This window comes from Mchenga conophoros, linkage group LG12, assembly GCF_057382185.1.
Source record: "Mchenga conophoros isolate Kocher_MC1m ecotype Shallow Benthic linkage group LG12, M_conophoros_male_GT1.1, whole genome shotgun sequence".
NCBI classification, from domain to species: domain Eukaryota; kingdom Metazoa; phylum Chordata; class Actinopteri; order Cichliformes; family Cichlidae; genus Mchenga; species Mchenga conophoros.
The window spans coordinates 14553155-14573179 of record NC_140537.1 but is presented as its reverse complement, the minus strand read 5'-3'; the positions used below and the strand labels follow the sequence as shown (position 1 = coordinate 14573179).

The following is a 20025-nucleotide window of genomic DNA, read 5'->3' as shown; positions in this document are numbered from 1 at the left end:
AGTGAAGACCAGATGAGGACACGTTGGTAAAATGATCCCTTCAAAGAGAAAGCGCTTAGAAGCAAGTTTATCATAGTTAAATAAAACTAGACGTGAAAAACCAACAATACTTTTCCATCAATAAAGCACAGTTGAAGTGGTTATAAACTGTCCAATCGTCCACCTCAGTTTTTATCCTTTCAAATTTCATGTTTGTTCCATTTATTACCACCATATGATGAGAGCATCTTTCCTCCTAATATCAGAAAGGCTTTTCCACATCAAGAAGCTTGTTGTTTTTTTCCTTAGACTTTATTGATCTGTGTAAACTCTCTGCAAAATCTTTACATGCAAAGTTATTTGCAAACATACATCTTTCCGTTGCATGCACTATCTATGTACAAATACAGAGATTAAAGAAGAAACATTCCACTGAACTGGCTGAAACAAGAAGAAGACAGGTGTGGGTGTAGCTCAGGAGAAAGCCTGCTTTTGTTTTCTGCTCGTTTTGCTTTTTGAAACAGCAAAATGCCGATCATCATTTGACGATCACTGTGGCTGAAATAGCACAAATGCGGGACTGGAGGGCGTCTGAATAACTGCCACGAGGGGGCAGAGTGGTTTTACAGAGAAAACAAGACGCTGGAAAGATTTTATGTACAGGACCTCTCGTTCAAAGTATAAGATTAATGTCATAGTCTGCTACCGATAGAGTTGGACATGGTCATATTATGGTGTGCTCAGCTGATTATTAGTCTATCCTGTGGATGCTAACAAACCAGTTTATTCAGATTACACCATAGTCGTTATAGTCATGCAGAATATGCCCTGTTGTATATAAAGTATTAACAGGAATGTTGTGGGGGAGAAGTGTAAACATTGATGGAATTACAATAGCATTGATTTCTTACAAAGTACATATATATATGTATCTGTATCTTGAACAACAAGACATTTCATGCATAGAATCTTTTTGTTTTCGTCTTTGTTATGACATTGGAATAACTTGCAGACAGCTGTATAAATTGAGGTCGATCCACTTTGTAAGGTGTGTTTTCCTTGGTTTTTTGTAATCATTGAACAAACGCACACTAAAGCCTTGAATGATTGGGGTGTGGCAGACCGAGGAGGGTGGGGGAGGCTGTTTTGTGCAAAGGGTACATCGGGGTAAAAGCGGGCCATGACTGCCCCAGGCACACAAGAGTCACAAGCACAGTGCATGCAGGTAAAGCTGCACATACTAATGACATAACCTGTCCAGCCTTCTCTGCTTGTTAAGCGGAGCAGCCAAATTTGTTAGGGAAAGCTGTAAGAAACCTGACTCTGTGCATTCCATGTAAACACTGCAGTAGAAAACCTCTGAGGTGTCAGGGTGAACCGCTAGCTTCAGAGGAGTAGAGGTAGCAGGATGAAGTTCTTTTTGTTTGTTTGTTTGTTTCCTGCCAGTTCTCACCGCGACAAAGAAATCAACTGGAAAGTAAACATCACGGTTCATTTTTCAGTTTCTCTAAACACATAGTTAATACTTTCCACAAACTCAGAGTTCACAGTTTAAATTACCATACAGAAAAAAACCTCCTGGTTTAAACTAAGTGCTCTAATTTTAAATCACAAATTAACAGCAACTGATTGAAGATTGATCTAGCTCATGGTCCACTGACTTATGAATCATCTGTTGTAATCAGATGTCTATACTAACCTGAGCAATGTATCATTATGTAAACATTTCTTCATGGTAATATACAATATGCTGAGAAAGTTGAAGTATCTGAAGGTGCAGCTGCATGTAGTGTTGTGTGTGGCGTGACATGCTTATACAGGTCAAGTGTTACACTATAGCGTGATGTCATCACGTGAGAAAACAAAGATAATACCTTTACAGTCTAATAAATTTTAAGCGTGAGCTCCGTCGAGCCTTTTTTTAAGCTTGAGCAAAGGTTGTGACAGATGCCGTAGCATATTGCTTTTCTTGTTCTGTGCAAGTCAAACATCATTTTCCTTTGCGAAGAACGTGTCAAGTTCGGCACAACGTGTAACATCGCTGACAGGCGTGATGGCCTTGCTGATAGATGTCTCAGCTACATTAACAAAAATTTCTAATTCATTTGCGCCATGATTTGTACCAGAGGCAGATTAAGTATCAGTGTAGGCAGAGGAATCGTTTATAAGGAAACGGGACAGAACAGTATACTAACTCGGGGAAGAGGGCAAACGGGAGCAGTGAATACAGAAGATTAAGTAATAAACAAGAACATGGTTAAAAAAAAGTTGATCAGGAGATAAATGCAAGCCAGCTAGGAAGGATAGTATGAGCACATGCTGTATGGTGCGATGGGGCAAGTGGTTAATCACTAGCAACGTGATTCTCATTTAACAAGGTGTGCCAGCGCTCAATCTTCTTGTCTTTGTTCTTCAAACACTCATACCAGTGCTTCAGCCTCTCTCCCTTGGCAGTGATACCCAACTGACATCCACCTGTGAGAAGAGAAGTGGGAGGAGGTGTGAAAGGCAGGTGGAGAACCTGTGAGAATATCACGTTTATTGCATCAAAACAGATCAAATGTTTACCTATGTAGTCATTGGACTTCCCAATATCGTAATCCCACACTGATATATCTAGCGTCTTCTTGGCCAGTTCACTGTGTTTGATGTCGAAACTGAATTCCTGAAGTTTGATAGGGACAATGAGACAGCCTTTAGCCTTTTTCATTTCTGATAGACCTGATATAAAAGATGGATGTAGCCTCCAGGTTTGCCAGTGCAAAAGAGCTTTGAGCCTGGAGTCTTTCTAATGGCCAGCAGGCTTTCCACAGTTAGAAGGTGGTGTAAAAAGAAGAAAAGCTGAGAAAATGACCCTACTTTGTACCTATTACCAACCTCAGGTAAATTATGATCGTAATTAGAGTACAATGATTAAATGAGGCATAAAGCAGGATATGATGGAGGACGTAGTAACTTTGAGATTGACATGTTGCTATAGTTCAAATGAGCATTGTCCTTGGTTTCTGAGCCAGATGTATGCCTGGTAGCATGTGATGCTCAGAAACAAACCTGGATTTAGTTCTATCCGACTTCACAAACCAACGAGTGAAGTCATAGTGTCTACATCAATCTTTTATATACAGTCTATGGTTGCTCAGAGTAAGACCACAGTAATGTGTTGGTAACTTGTGGAGGAGCTCATTTATATTAACTGCAGAGTTTCCCTTTGAGCTCTCTTACAAACCTCGTTAAACTCTGGGTTCAGAGTCCTCTTCTTGATTTGTGTTTTGCACTTTCCCTTCTTCCCCATGTCAGGCTTCAGACATCTGTAAATTGCACATGTGCAAAATTGAATCTAACGGCATGCATTAGCAGTGAAGTGTACTTATTGTTTGCTCTACCTACATTTTGACATATGGGTCCGAGTAACCATTCGCATCCATGGCCGCCAGATGGACGCAGCGCACAACGCCTATAATGAGGCGGTTCTGCTGGGTGCTGTACATCAGGGATATCAGAATCCGACCACGCTCTTCTACCTCTGTGCCGTCTTTCCCCGGCTATGACAGAGAGAGGAGGTAAATAGTTCAGTAGGATTCATGATAAAAATTTGCATAAACTTGTGGGGGAATCCATCATGTTTAGACATGTGTGGAAATAGCATTGCCTCATCCTCGTAGAGAGCGATCCCTCTGGCTGTGCCGGCTGTTGCGGTTTTCTTTGTCTGCGAGGGGGAGCGAGATTAGAGCAGGTCAAAAAGAGTCTGTGACAAATGGAACAAAGGCCTCTTTGACTATGTGTGAGTTTCACTCACAGGCACAACTCTCTCTAGACACACGTTGAAGTTTTTCTTCTGATTCATCTTCAGTTTCTTCAGTGCCACTCGGGTTTCCCCGATAAACTCATTATGCCCAAACTTGTCTTCGTCACAGACAGAGACCCTGAGAAAATTTTAAGTAACTCTTAATTATACAGACCGGTATGTCTTTAAATGCAAGGACAGATTCAGTTTGACATGTGACCACATGGCTGTTGATGCAAAGTAAAGCTTTAAGTGAAACAGTCTGAAGTTTAGTGTTCACCTGAGGGTCTTACGCTGCATGTCCTCATCTGTCAGGCCATGGTAGGTGAGCGCCTCATTCCACACAGGGTTGCGGGTGTTTCTCAGTGTCTTTGTGCGCAGCTTGTTCGACTGTTGGATTCAAGGTGGATCAGGAAAGGAAATATAATTTTCTAGATACAGTTAAACCTCCAAGTCATACTTGTAAGACTAAACCACAAGATGTCAGGCTTGAGCTAGGAGAAAGGTTTCTCATCAAATCAAACGGCCTGAAATTGCCATCCTTCCTTTATTGCATAGCAGGAGATCTTTTAAAATAAGTGAAAGTTTAATGTAGGAAAGTACGCATTTTACCTTACTAGCCCCTGGCAGCAGATGAAGCTTGACATAAGGATCTGCCAGTCCATTTGAGTCCATGGGTTTCAGTCCCTGAGGAGAAACAGGGCAGGGTGTTCACCACATCACAAACGACAGACAGCAATTAAGCTATAGTGCCATTCAGGGCCTTTTTAACATGACCCACTTGATTGAAATTGCCTCTTTGTGTGGGAGAATGAGCTGAATAGTGGTACCTTTGCTTTGAGGATGGTACAGTGGAGGCTGTTGCTTTCCTGTTCATAGTGAAGACTGAACTCTAGAGAGCCCAGAGTGGCTGAAAGAGATCCCGGACCAATCATTACACGAAGGTACAGGGAGACAGCAAGTCTGCTCTTGAACAATTAAGAGTGTAAATATAGAAAGATTGTCTTGTAATTAAACAACGCTCATCTTGTAAATTAAAATGAGAATTGGAAACCAGCCCAGAATGGACTGAAGGGATGGACAAAAGGACTTGACCTTCATCATGAAACATTCTCAGGCTTCTATTTACCTTATGTAAACAGCAGGACAATCTTATTAAAAACAGGGAAATATAATATAAAAGAAATCAAGTCTCAAAGGATAAGGGAGGGAAAAAATAAAGACCAGCATGCTGCCCACTCAGACTTTCTTTACATGAGTTTTATTGCCAAGCATAAGCAAAAGCATATGAATGTCTGGATGTAATTTTCAGTCCTTAAATGGTGCTAGTATGGTATTTTAGTCTGGACCAAGGTCAATATTCCTATATGATCGTATCACTTTTATAGATGAAAATAAGCACTACTGGATTATAATTTATTAAAAGATTAAATATGCATATTATTTATACTGGTAACAAATCACTAAAAATCAAAACATGCAGATATTAAGTTAAGATATGCCGAAATTGCTGTTACTTGTTAAGTAAAGAAGTCGTATCCAACTGGGCTACATCACATCCCCATAGAGAACAGACACATAAAATCACTGCTATTTCTGACATGTTCCCTGCTTACACTGGGGACTAAATCCCACACAAGGGATCTATAACATGTTCCGCCTCCTGTATCTTAAATTTTTTTTTGCACAGCTTAATTGTCCTGGACCTCAATAAAATAAATTAAAACCCAATTCCCCTGAGACAGAATGAGGGCTGTTTGACGCCGGAGGCCAAAATCATGACTGGCGGGTTATCATCCCCATCATTAAAATGGGATACATGAAAACAGTGACTAGATGCATCGCTACTTATGTAGCTCTACATGTTTCTCTGCTTTACTTCCTCTGATAACGATTTTTTTATATTCTGGTCACATACGGTGTTTATTTGTCATTTTTAACTCAGCTCGACAGGCACTGCCAGAATGATATTTACCGTTTGCTTGGACTACTGGGCAATTTATTAAATGAAGTGCACATGAATTATTTTAGTAGGAGCGAACTAAATTGCAGAAATGAAGCCAAAGATGTGATTCAGTATGCCCGAGGGAAACAGATTTTGCCAAATTAAGGGAATCAACCCCCAATACTGTACGCCTTACAGAAATAAGTTCTTCCTGATTTAAAGAAAACCCCAAAACCAAACCCTTATCTTTTGTTATTTTCTTGAAATCAGTGGAGAGAAATCAAACTGTACAGAAAGGGAATTTAAAACAATACACATCAGTCATGTCACTCCATGAGAAGGGTGAGCAGATGGTGTACTCACTGGCTTCATCCGAGTCATAGTCATTGACTTCCTCCTCCTCGTCAGCTGGGGGAGGTTGCTGTCGGGCAGGAGGGGCACCGTAGGCAGTCGGCTGCCTCCTGTCCTCTCTCACTGCAGGAGGCGCTCTCTGCTCTGGAGGAACTGCACCAGAAGAGTAAGCACCTCCATCTCCGACCATTGAACCTACAACCACATTCAGTTGTCTCAGACAGCAAGAAATTACACAACTGAGGATTTCTCTCTCTCTCTAAACACAAAGAGCTGTTTCTCACCCTGCTGCGTCACGTTGGTGGATGCACAAGGCTGTGGTCTGGTGCTCTGGACAGGCACCATCTTCTTCATCACCACTGGGCTGCCCTGCCCGGCCTCTTCTGGGCCAGCCCCGCCTGAGGCCATGCGCATAACTGGTTTAGGCGCCACAGGTGGGTAACCAGGACGGCCCTGTGGCTCGGGCCCTAAAAATAAGCATGAATCACATTATTCAGAACTTGCGTACTGCGCATAGGGGAAAAGTGCATAATAAGACCACTTCAGGCTGCTACTGCAGTGGATTCTGTAATACTCCGCGGTCTCTCCAGATACTTTTGATGTTGTAGCTTTTTTGTAGCACAGGCATTGACCTACATACGCTACAACAAGCTGTGGCAGCCAGCAACCATACATGCAGCAGCTATGCAGACTGCTTCTCTTGTACGGGGAACTCACACTGCACAGGTAATCACGCTGAAAGTGTGAAATGATGCTGTGCGACCCATCATGCCAGCACCACCTGGAGGCTCATTCCACGCCACAGCATGGGACTTCCGACAGTTTAATTGAGCTCTTCATGCCCCCCTCCTCTGTGACAGTGGGCGGCACAGCCAAATTTGGGTAGGAGATAAAAGGTTTGATGGCAGGGAAAAGAGCAATGAGAGGTGGGACTGCATTATCAGAAAGGCTGATCTGAAGAGACTGAAGAGGTGGTGTTTGAAAAAGTCACACTGAAAATTAGAAATATTAATTTTCCAAAAAGTGCAACTTTTCACTTTCTGAGCGGAAGCTAGTTAGCCTGCTTTGGTAGCTTCACACCTGGCCACCATAAAATAGCCAGGGTGGTGACGAAGGGGAGGAAATGAACCACTAGCACATCATAAAAACAGAATACTTAACAGAACACTGTCAGATGCCAGGAAGCAAGAGGAAAGCGCATTCATATAGCAGATCTATCTTAAAAGGGTTATAGATATTGAACTTGCCTGAAACCTGTTGTTCAGAGGCAAGAGCCTCATTTTGATTCTGACCTAAGACATAACATAGACCAACTGTTATAGGTAGATAGATAGATAGATAGATAGATAGATAGATAGATAGATAGATAGATAGATAGATAGATAGATAGATAGATAGATAGATAGATAGATAGATAGATAGATAGATAGATAGATAGATAGATAGATAGATAGATAGATAGATAGATAGATTAAAGTTGAAGCTAGCTGTGTCTACCTGGTGCTTGTTGTTGGGTTACTGTCTCCCTCGGCCCAGAGGCTTTTGGCCTCTGGGGCTCTGCTGCCTCCTGGGCACCTGTCTCTTTTGCTTTAGATAATGGCATCGGTGATGGCAGGAAATGCTTCGGGAAACCTTTGAAAAACCAGGCACCAGATCTCTTCCACACCTGAGAAAAGAGGAAAAGCATATGTTTTATCGTCTTTTTCAATGGATTATTGTTTTAATTGTAATTTTATCTCTCGTTTTAAAGCGCTCACCTCTCGCTGCTCTCTGCAGATCTTGCACAGCCACACAGCGCGTGGCCGACTGCCACACTGTGTGCCACACTTGGTACACATGTTCTACACAACAGATTAGAATAAAGATTACCAGCTGCTTGCCATTTGCAATGTTATTACAAATATACGGCTGACCTATTGGATTTTCTTAACCTTTAGCCTGAATCGTAGCAGAAGAGCTGACTTATTACCAACCTTTTTGCAGTCCTCGCACACCACTGAGCTGACCCCAGGTGAGCCCAGCTGCTCTCCACACAGCAAACAGCGGGACACTCCATCCCCACACACAGTCTTTTTCATGTCGTCCAGGCGGTTTATCAAACGCCTGCAGCAGCACAGAGTGAAATCTCACTTAAAATGTCAACAATTATTATACCAAGTCAAAATATATGTGTGCAATCAGTCTCAGAAGAGAAACTACTGCAGGTCTTACCCAATTCTCTCCTGCTCCATGGCCTCCATTTTCTCAGCACGGGCGATCACGCTGTTTATAATCTCCTTCTCTTCATCGGTGAGGTCTGGACCGGGACCGGGGCCTGGCTGCATGGTCCAGTTGCCCCTGTAAGCCAAGCATACTCTGCAGTTGAAGGTGCACTATATGATTTAACTATACCAATCACACATTTACATGCAGGCATTGAGCAATGAATGAATGAGCATGCATTTACTGCATCAGCACATTGCTGCCTAATGCAATAAGATAGGAGTTTATCTACTTACTGTTCTTTATCACTATGTCACAAATCACATATCAGACAGATGCAGGTGAAAAGAGGAAGGCACAGTTAGGTGTTGATGTGGCCATATGAAAGGTTTACTAGAAGAAAAATTGTTCTGAGCATCAGGCTTACCTAGCGTGCATGTTCCTCTGCCTGTCATTGGACACCCAGCGATCTGAGCTGCTGCTCATCACTGTGTCTGTCATGCTGCTCTGTTGCAGTCTGTGGGATAGACAGAGAGACAGAAGGCATGGATAAATTCAGCATGAGGTAGTCAAACAAGCTTTAACTGATGTCATAAAAACTCTCTAGCTATATCTCAGAGCCACACTTTTACCTTTCCTGCACCCTTATCTCGTGCTTATGCAGCACCAACTTAATTGCCACCGGATTGCTCTCTCATCAAAAAAGTCATTTCCTACAAATGTGTGAGCCAGGACAGAGCCAACATCAAATTGAAAAGTCACCAGCTACACTTCCTTTTAATGTCACAGCGCAGGGTTAATTAAAATGTCCATCAGAAGCCAAAAAAAAAAGTAGAATCTACAAAAATCAAATATCATTACCAGAAAAGTAACTTTTAGCTTCTTCATCCACTTTGCTTCCAATGAATTTGCATAAGCATGAGAAATACACCAACTTTCAAAGAGGCTTGCATTGCCAGATTTACCGCCTAATCAGTATCGTGTCCTCTTGCCAAGCCTGTTTCAATATATAGTTCCAGGAAAATATTCAAGCAGTGAATGGATGCAAGAAAACATTTCAGAAACACCACAAACTGATCTGTAAAATACACGACAGAGCTACAGCGACATAAGCGTTTCCTGTAGGGGGAGAGACGCTTACTGGGCATACAACAATGGGAACGACGCTCATGACAAAACGAGCCTTCTTGTTCATGATGGTGCAGAGTGAAATGATGCAATATGAAGTGAAGTGAGTGGTCTAGTTTGTTTGAATTTAGATGCGCCTTCACTGTCAGGCCTGTGGAGATAAAGTTGTGCAAATTGGGGGTGGCAAGGTCAGTTATTTGAGCAGCTGTTAGTGAAGCCATAAGAATCGCTTCCCGTTTGTGAATCTGCACAAATCAAAGAAACAGATGGTTACGTGCAGCAGGAGTCGCTCAATTATGCAATGACACCACAGCTATGACTAAGAGTCTTTTTACAGCATTTCTGATTGGTCATAGTGTGTTAACGCCTTTTTTTTTAAATGCCATCAAGTTATCAACTCGTTTGGCCCCAGGGATGTTGGTGAAGCTGGGTATGGAGGTGGGTGCTATGGGGGCAGGGGAGACTAATGTTTATAAGACTATTTATAAGACTTCACTTGGAACTTATTGACGCTCCATGAAGAATCTGAACTGGACTGTTTACAGACAAGGAGAGAGTCACTGTTGCCGAGGAGGATGCTAAGGATGGCTGTGTCATCAGAGTATTTAAAGTAAATGTCAGCTTTTGCGGTCACTGCAGTACATGATGCAAAATAAACCCCATAACAAAACAAAACAAAAAAAATAGACAGAGAACAGAGTGAGTACTAATAATGACAGTGAGAAAGAGTGAGTGGTTCATCCATCCATATGATACACTAGCAATGTAATTTAATCTCAGACTGACATGGTAAAGATAATACGACACCGTCGACAGAATTCACTGAGGCAATTGCCTACGAGTAAGACTGCTTTCTGAGTGTGTGTGTATGTGTGTGTGTGTCTGTAGGCACTCCTGCGACTGACAGAGGGTTGTATCAATCCTCTGCCAGACAGTACATGGAGCAATTGGATCCACAGTGTATGTCATGAAGGAAAGTACCTGCATTCAGAGAAGACTGGCAGGTTCGAAACTGAAGCAACCAGACAAACTAAGAACCTTTCTTGTGCTTTAGATACCAGGAATTGTTATGGTGATCTGCTCTCTTCCACTGTGTGTCTTTTGTCTTGTCTTGCTTCACCCCCAACTGGTCAAGCAGATGGCTACCCATTTCTGAGCCTGGTTCTGCCAGAGGTTTCTTCCGGTAAAAGGACGTTTTTCGTTTTGCTCATAGGGAGTCGTTTGATTATTGAGGGTTTTTTGCCTGTATTATTTTAGGGTTTTGTCTTTACAATGTAAAGCCTTGAAGCTTTTGGGCTATTTAAATACATTTTCATTTAATTTTTCAAAACTGAGGTGGTGTATAACATAAAACCACCTGGTGGAAATCTGGCAACTAATTAGGTAAAATAAGAAGCATTATTGTTTAAGAAAGAGCGAGCAGGTCAAATGTTTCAGAATGAAAGATGTGGAGACCATTTGTAGGGGCTACATCTGTGATGGGAAAGGGGCGAATCGGTGGGCACAGCATGGGTAATTAGCCCATCTGGGAGTAGTCAGAGAAAAGCTTGCTCATTTAAGCAAAAGAATACCAAACCAAAGTGTGCATGCTTTCTAACAACATGTCATCTTAATAAGAGTGTAAGTGCTACACTGGCCTGCCTGCAGTCCTGCCCATTGAAAACAGTTGGTGCTTTATGAGATGTAAAACTTTCAAGCACCTAAGATCTATATCAGGGAAGACCTGAAAAGTACTCTGCTCTTAAAATTACAACGATCATTCATCATGGTTCCCAAGTTGTTGAGTGTTTTAAAGCATGAGGTGATGCAAAACAGTGTTGATGTTGCCTCTCTTTTTTTGCAGTGTTTTGCTGGTATATCAAAATCAAAATGTCCATATATTATTACAAAAATCATCATTTTTGTCACTTTGAAGCTTTGGTATGTTGTCTTTTAAGTATAAAAACTTAAATAAAGCCTATTAAATGATTTGTAAATTGTTGCATTCTGTTTTTATCTATACTTTATGCATCATTGCCGCTCTTTGGATTATGAGGTTTAATATGTTGGGGGCGGGATTTAGCCAAAAATGCACAATGTTAATGACAAAAAAGGAAAAGTGAGAAGTCACTGTGGTACTTGTCTTCAGCATTTCAAAGCAGGAAAATCCAGCATTGTAGAAACTTGGAGAGAGTAAAAGCAGTAGCAAAAGGGAGGGGTGCACCACTCATTCAGCTGCTCATATTATACTCCGTAACGTCGGGCTCCATACCTTTTGAGGTCTAATCTGTTGTACGTCTGCCTGCAGGATTCAAGAAATTCGCTGTGCTATCAATAGGCACTCTGGGTGTGGGCTTTTCCTTCTGATGCAGCGCCTGCATCTAGCCAACACTAGCAGCACAGTCCTCAGGGAGCCTGGTCTTTTTCCACTTTTTCAGCAGCAGACTGACAGATCAGACATAACTCTGACCACACCGTGTATTTTATGCACTGACACTCTGAAGTGCGGCCCTCCTTCACTTGCCAAAATAAATTACGGCACTTTTGTCGAACATTATTGTCCTGCAGAGGTGGATGGAGAGAGACAGATGGGAGGCTACGTTAAGACTTGGGCAAGGTAACGACTGACTCAGACTAGCCCGAGCTCCCTGCTTGGGATAGATATTAATGCATCACAGTAGTGGGTTCTTTGCTGAAGTGACAAACCAATTAATATTCAGGAGATAGTCTGAAGGATCACATACACATAAAGAGCTGTCACTATAGGATGTTATGCTTTAGCTTTTGGAAAGTAGTGCTGGTTTCATTGGTTGTAGTTTAAATTCTCTCAAAAGGTTTTAAATGTACTGTAACTTTGAAAATTGTATCCAAGACCAATTATAATGAACTGTCTTGCCCAAAATGTCATACTGGGCCTTGTTTCTGACATAATTTTAACCCTCAGACTCCATCCTCTATACTTCTCAGCTTAACTGGTAAAAATGACTCAGTCAGGTGGTGGATTCCTCTCTGAGGAGAAGTACATATTCTCTGTTATTTATTAATTTGTTGTTTATTCTTCTGCAAAAATGTTATGAAACCTTTACAATGGGAACTGTGCAAATGGCCACACCATACCGCCAGGAGTAGCTAGTAACAGATCATGTGTGAGATGACAGCAGGAAAGACCAGAGGGAGAGCATCGACTCAAGACTGATCACCATAAGTCATGGATGCAGCGGGATCTCTCTATAGAGAGAATTTCATATGGGGGTGGAGAGGACCGATTTAGAAACCTGTGTCTCCTCCTCAGGGCCTGAGAGACTAGTCAATACAAATCTGCATCTGTGCATCTTCAGGGGTCTACGTACACACAACTCCCTGAGCACAGCCTGGATGTTTTGCATCAGCTTTTAGCAAACACAGCTATCCATTCTTCAGTTCAAGAAAATCATCAGCAAGAGTAACCCATTTCGAGTCCAGTCAGGCACTTTCACAGATTAATGTTGTTGTATATCTTTCAATAGTAGGAGTATGACTCATTACTGCAGAATATATGACTGGAAAACCAACAGACTGGGAAAAAGCACCTTTTTACAGTAATGTCTTGAGTTTTCAGTACTTGCGGAAGGGAGAGCTGAGGAAAGCAGGCAGTGACAACAAGTCAGTGGGGCTTCTTTGGAATGATTCACCATGGGCCACTGTAAGTGGGATGTAAGGATAGAGCGAAGCTACCTCCTGTACTGAAATCTGCAAACAAAAGCAAGGATTTACTCAAATAATATACAAGCACTTTGTGCTCTAACAATACTGCAATTTTTAAATTGGCATTGATCATTATTTATGAAAGAAACATGAACGGTTCGCAAATCTATTTTGATGAAGCAGACAAACTAAATAATCAAAATTACTGCCAAATGCTAAACGTATTATCTTATTCCGAATTTGATAGAGGACAACTGTCTGCAGCGTAACCAAGGGCTTTATCAATCGCCTGACACCCCGCTACATGTCCTACTTATAAATGTATTAAATATAATGACACTGAAACACTACAAGGTACTACACTTGAATTCCAGGGCAACAATTCCCTCGCCATCCTCCACAAAGGATATTTGTAAAATGGGTTAATGAGAATCAGAGATCAATGCAGATTTACACAATTGGTTTCCCTTTGATTTATATTTCATGTGTTCAAAAACTTTTGAATGCATAATGGAGGTTCTATTAACAATCTAACATACTCAACACGCAAAACCATCAAACAAAGAAACAAAGATTATTGTGAAAGGTGAACGGCAACGTCATCGCTAAAAAACATGGTGCAATGCAAAATACAACAAATCACTTTCAAGTTTTATGATAAAATCATAAAGAAAAAAGAAGGACTTAAAGGAGGGTTTAAGAAGTGACGAAACATATTTTACTTCATCCTGATTTTTCCTCCTCTACCATCTGGTCTGGCAGTAAGTCAGATTGTGTTATGTATTATGAAAGAGAACACAAACAGGTCTTGGTTGGCCTAAAGTTTTAGCTCAAGTCCTGTGGTGATCTGGAACATCATGCCTTCTTTTTTAATTCACTTCCTCACACACTGACTTTTTTGCCAAATGCTAATTAAATACAGCAAAGTAAAACATTCTGGGCAGACGGAAGGCGCAAGCGAGCAGCATTGCCGGCATATGGATGAACTACTATCACATCCTGAGAATTAACCACTACTCGATGAATTTGAGTACGAGATTAGAATGATGGAGAAAACAATTTAATGTTGAAAACGATCTACTTTTGGAAAATGATGGATGGTCTGTAAAAACAAGCCTATATGTGAGCTGTCTATAGACCACTCAAGTTCTCTTCAAAACACGAACTACTCAACAGCATTTTGACTCACTTGTAAGCTACATGTGATCAGAAAAGTACAACCAGCTGCTCCTTCGCAGTCAGCGGTGACGTGTGAGGTAGAAACTGAAGGTCTTTTTTTATAGGCTGTAAAATGTTCTGTGTTATATTTTTGATTAGGCTATAAACACAAGATTGGAGTACACTGTGCAGTAAGGGTCATGAATGGTAATTGACTTGCCACCTTTAGCAGTAAAAAAAGAAAAAAAAACTGAAACAGGAACGCTTGCAACCACAAAGTAAAAAGGAAGAGTCAAATGTGCTCCAGTCATTCGCATCATAAAATCACATCTCTGCATGTTGTAGTTTGGAAGACAGGATAACCACTTTAGCCCATATTTGTTCTCAACAACTATTAAATGTGTGGGGATAAACAAAAGCTCCTGATTTCAACAGGATGAGTCCAGTAATTTGATAACCAACTCATTTTTATCTGCAGTTTAAGGAGCTGACTTATCACGGGAAATTTCCCAACATCTGTTCAATGGATTGCAAAGCTGACACATTATTTTGATTGCACGGTATTGCATGATTATATTGTGTAAGTGTATACTCTTTTACTTCAAAGCAAGCATCCCATTCATCTGTAATGTATATTTGGCAGTTCTTAACGCAATTAAAACATCTGATTTCTCAGATTTTATCAAAGGAAACATATCATGACTTGACATTAAATAAACAGCGACGCCAAATTTAAATAAATTAAATCTAAATCGCAGAATTTAATTTATGATCATTTGGATTTATAAACTAAGTAGCTTAACAGATCTTGATGTCAAATTCTCACAATGTCTCAGAGTGAGTGGGGAGAGGGTAGGAGCCACCAAAAGGTAGCCACCCACTCCCAGTAGCATGACAAAACTCCATCCATCCTCCATAGAGGACTGTGAGACGGCAGCATAGCAACACACTGAAAGTTGGACCTGGGCAACACTATAAAGCACTGCACCGTGAAATGTTCTGCTGCAAGAGGAACACATCACTCAGCATTTCTTAATTATTTACAGCTCCCACCCTCGTTGCCATTCACTCTGTGTAAACCCTCTCCTTAAGGCATTAGTGTACGCTTTATGCTCTGACCACTATCAAACAAGGATTTGGGGAGGAACAGATCACATCGGGTGGAACAGATTGAGAAACTCTGTTTAGGGCAACAGTGTGGATGTTAGTCTTTTAGGTCTGTCGCATTGACAAATTATCCATGCTTTCACTCAGACAATGGCGCTGACAGGGACCATCTGCAGAACCATCTGCGAGGACTCTTCACCTCTCAAATGTGAGAGCGTTGTACCATTTTAAATACACACAACTACATCCTCTCGGCAGGCATGGATCCAGGTCCCGCATCGTTGGAGAACAAACAGGAAAAACCATCCAGTGACCAAACAAGCTATCATGCTGATACCCTGCTATAATTGTTGGCTCCATCCAGTCAACCTAAATCTGGCTGGTGCAGATTTTTTTTTCTTTTATTCAGAAATCACAACAAGGCTGAATTTGCAGTCGACATCCAACAGATCCTAGCAATCCTCAGATTTAGCTGAAAACGCCATCTGACCAGCATATTGATTTACATATAATTCAGATTCAACTTTTAGACTCAAAGGGAGCTGAAGAGAAAGTCTGAAACCTTAACCATAAAAAAACAGAGAAAAAGAACAGTTGCTTAATCAACAACAAAACTCCACATGGCATAACATCTGCCATCAGTTAAAGTGCAATACTGCCACCCACTATGCTTAAGTGTCAACGTGATAGTTACTGGTGCTGCACTATTTTTTTGTGTGCATTATTAATATTCTTTAAATATTTCATATTTTAAATATCACAGTTATCACCAACTCTGTTACATCACAAGTCTCCTAATATAGCAGAGAATGCTTTTATCCGAGCCTCCTTTTAAAGCTAAGTCAGTCAACAGCTACAGGACGAGGGAACACTCGATTACCGGCACTCTAGCAAGAGCCTGCAGTGAGTTTCAGATTTGCTTGGCTGATGGTGATTCATCCTTGTATGCCCCAGAAGCAAGAGGTGGGACTGGCTGCTGATGCACCGGCTGATTACGTTCCCTCGGTTTCTTCAAATCTTATGTCAGAGGTAACAGATAGGGGTATTAAATGTCTGTTTGTAGTCTTATGAGACAAAACTACATGGTTCATAAGATGAAAGAAAACACGTCAGGTCTCTCTTAGTCTTACTGCCGTTACTCTCTCCCCTGTGAAGATGTGGTTCAGCTGTGGGATATCTGACTCTCCCTCTTGTCCCACTAGCAAACTAGCAGGTACAATGCCCCTGGGTGTTTTTAACAAATCTGTGTTGGCAAACTGTTCTGGCCTGGAAGCTGCAACACTAACAGCAAGCTTCTTTGCAACTTTTGAGAGAAAAACCTCTGTCGGGAGGCTTCCTGTAGGCGTTACTCTGAAGACCATCATTGCAGCTGCAACATATGTAAAGCGCTGATTAGAATGAGTGTAAAATAAGGGTCAGGGATTGGAAAGGGTAGTGGAAAGGTGGAAAAGGGGTTTTCGAGATAAACTAGTGTTAATTCTATTTTGGATGTTTAACTCCTCACTCTGCTGGGGGAACTTTGTTAAAAGGCCACATTCATTACTTCTGCTTTCTCCAATATGCCACACCATTTAGGCAGCTCGAATCACCACATTTGGATAAGTAAGTGAATCAATGCTTATCCACCGCTGATGAGAATAAGAAGATGAAGCCACTCCCCTCTGGAGCTTGGACACAAATGGCAGAATAAAATCTCCTCTAACAGAATTTAAACACAGAACACAAAATCTGCGTAGATTTACAGTAAAAACTGTGTGATTTAGGCCCGAAGCTGCATGCATAGATGGTGACGAGCACAGAAAAACATGGAGTCATGCACCTTTACCAACTGTGGCCATGGTAACAGCAAGATCAGAAGATGAGAATGAGAGTGATTAAACTCCATGTGTGTGTGTGTGTGTGTGTGTGTGTCTGTGTGTGTGTGTGTGCGCGCGCGCGTGTGTGTGTGTGTGTGTGTGTGTGTGTGTGTGTGTGTGTGTGTGTGTGTGTGTGTGCGCTAAATTTTCAGACCCATGCAGACCAGGTCATTGTTACAAATGTTGTAAAGTAACGTGGTTAAAGAAGAAGGGTATGGCTGCCTTGTATGCTTGTGTGTTAAATAATGCATGCAGCATGCAAAGCACTTCATTCCTCCATCTTTCACCCCCCCTCCCCCCACCTTTTCTATAAATACCCATCATTCTTGCTCTTTTACTCTTGTTTTATGTGACCAGATGTGAAAACAACTGATCTCCTCCTATATCTTTTCTTAATTTCATTCCTTCTTTCGAAAACAACAATAGGCTAGCAGGCAGGGAGAAAAATACAAAGACAGGGGACATCAGGATGAAGGTGTCGTTCAATCACTACTGGGGCTGCTTATGTGCAAGGATGCAACTGCAGATATCGCTCAGACCATTCATTCAGTCTTTTCTCCCTTCCCCCATTTAATCCACATGCTTTCAGGTCTGTAGGAGGAGTTGGGAGATGGTGGAACTGGAAGGCAGAGCCCAGCTTCCTTTCTCTGTCCTCTTTCCATATTAATGTCAGAATAAGAATGAACTAGTCCAACCCATTACAGCGCGCGCGCGCGCACACACACACACACGCACACACACACACACACACACACACACACACACACACACTGCTTGGACATTCCAGGTTTAATAATAATAAGAGCCCTAGGGTGCAGTAAAAGATAACATCACAATAAGTAGTCAACTGATTCACCTGCTCTGTGTCACAGCTGGAGTTGAGAAGCAGCCCTCCCCACATCAGTGATCAGCTTGATGTTTTTCCTCTATAGTCTGCAAGCCTCCAGCGTGCGCTCCTAAAAAACCCTGCAGCAACGCCCAGGGACTGCAACCACACAGTCTCCCACATGACTTACCAGGTCTGTTTTCTTACATCAGATCTACAACAACAAAGCACTTCATTTGCAGGAGGAGCCGGGCTCTAGTCTTGTTTTATTAAATCTTTTTTATAAAGGGAGATGGGGGGCTGAACCTACTGAGGTACACCTAGAGTGTAGCCATTCATGAATAAACTTAGTCCATAATCATAACACCAAAGTAGGTAGTAGTAAATCAGTGCAACACCAGCTCTGCATGAATGACAGCAAAAAATAAAATAAAATAAATAAATAAAATTCTGCAGCAGGATCACGTCTTCAGAATGATGTACCCCCCAAAACACAAAGGATTCACTGAAATGTTCATTGTTATAATTGAAAGCTATAGGTTAATTATCAGCACGCATACTGAGTGCACTGCACACTCCCTCACAATCCTCCCCTTCATTCAAACGACTCAGTAAATAACAGGCTAATAAAAACCCATGATATGTGTTCCAGCAAATTAATAAAAACAGGCAATAAAACGAGCTCCCTAGTAAGCGATTTCTATTCCCCGTGTCTTCTGAATGAAATGCTGCATCCATTCAACTTGCACAGGCTAAAGAGAAATTACAATGGGCTGTCCAAACGCAATAATCTCACAGAAATGTTTCGGGTGAGGATGTAATGTTTGAAAATCCTTCGAAGGAGATCGCACAGCCTACCTGTGAATCCAGCCCTGCCTCTCTCAGGGAGCTGTCAGGGAATGATGCGGACTAAATTTCTGTGCAGCGCTCGGATCCGACCACGGAGTTAGTCATTGCGCATGGTGCTCGTCACAAAAGCCTGTGGTTTTATTTATTTATTTTGCCTGGAAGAGTAATCTGTTGCTGAAATGCACAGTGGATCACCCCAGTGCGTGGGAACTGGTCTTATATCCTGTGCGGAGGATGGAAAGCCCTTGGTACCCTGGGCAGGAAACCCCTGGATGTGAAGTGATAACACTGATGCTCAAGTAGGCAGTCATCACCTGATCCAATTGTCTCCATAACACATTGTCTAAATTTGTCTCGTCATCCAGCAGTCTGTCTTTATGGCGCGTAAACGTGGATTATAGCTTTAAAGGTTGTTTTTTTAAGCCGTTTTTTATTTGAGTCACTTTTTAAAAATTATATTAAACAACCATGGGGTTTGTTTTTATTCTTCATATGTATGTGCCTACAAGAACCTTTGTTTTCTGTAAGATAAAATTAGCAGAAACTTTTATTTCCCCTGACGCATCTTCTTCTTTTTCTCCTTTTTAAAAGATAGTTTTAACTATGTAATTTTCAAGAAAAAAAACAGTAAAGTTCCAACATCAGTGACTCAATTACCGGAGTTTGCCGGCGATTGAATCCTACTGTGAAGATACTGCGCCATCTAATGGATCGAAAAATAATTGCGCGAGGAAAAGGATGAATGCATTTCTTTAGTTGAAGGTTTTGAATTAATCTAAAATGATTCTTTTTTTTTAAATTATTCTAATAAGTTATTTGTAACGTGAATGAAATCAACAATCGTCACGGTCATAAATAACCGTTGGCACAGTGGTTATGGCCTGCACTTTATGGTTGTTACAGTGTAGAGTGTATGACTGTAGAAAACATGGACGACGCGACAGCGCCTCCTCCCATTGTGCAAAAATGAAGCCAAAATACCCCGCATATGGAGGCTGCCATCTTGCATTTTTGGAGCCAGAGTCTGCGCAGTAGTGACTTGAGGTGGAGCGACTGTGTCACGCTCCCGCCCACACACCCGCTGGACCTGACCTCAACCACGCCCCCCTACACTTTTTACGTAGCCCGTCTGCTCCAGTTTATTTGCTGATGGGTTTACCGCGACTGACTACTCGTT

The 20025-nt window shown here is 41.6% G+C and overlaps 1 protein-coding gene across 3 annotated transcripts; it reads right to left on the bottom strand.

The window, feature by feature from the left end:
* Positions 1–269: 269 nt before the first annotated feature.
* LOC146562292 (rabphilin-3A-like) lies at positions 270–19088 on the bottom strand. 3 transcript variants are annotated; one of them, XM_085293919.1, is made up of 19 exons: positions 18858–19088; positions 8689–8778; positions 8558–8569; positions 8271–8396; positions 8033–8162; positions 7817–7900; positions 7557–7725; positions 7307–7351; positions 6344–6526; positions 6072–6254; positions 4594–4673; positions 4376–4450; positions 4044–4153; positions 3776–3902; positions 3629–3685; positions 3367–3521; positions 3206–3287; positions 2548–2644; positions 270–2454 (listed from the first exon to the last, which is right to left on the bottom strand). In XM_085293919.1, the coding sequence occupies exons 2-19, from the start codon at positions 8760–8762 to the stop codon at positions 2324–2326; spliced, it is 1920 nt and encodes a 639-aa protein (XP_085150045.1). In that variant the 5' UTR covers positions 8763–8778; positions 18858–19088; the 3' UTR covers positions 270–2323. The 3 variants fall into 3 exon arrangements, with proteins under 3 accessions (XP_085150045.1, XP_085150047.1, XP_085150046.1); XM_085293921.1 differs by lacking the exon at positions 7307–7351; XM_085293920.1 differs by lacking the exon at positions 8558–8569.
* Between the last annotated feature and the right edge of the window lie 937 nt (positions 19089–20025).

What these genes read in the sequence shown, in the direction of transcription:
- LOC146562292 (XM_085293919.1), bottom strand. Translation starts at nt 8,762, where the DNA reads ATGACAGACACAGTGATGAGCAGCAGCTCAGATCGCTGGGTGTCCAAT. An exon ending in CTCTGAACAACAGGTTTCAG is followed by an intron (nt 6,527 to 7,306) that starts GCAAGTTCAATA and finishes GCTTATTTTTAG; the next exon opens with GGCCCGAGCCACAGGGCCGT. An exon ending in TGAACCCAGAGTTTAACGAG is followed by an intron (nt 2,645 to 3,205) that starts GTTTGTAAGAGA and finishes ATCAAACTTCAG; the next exon opens with GAATTCAGTTTCGACATCAA.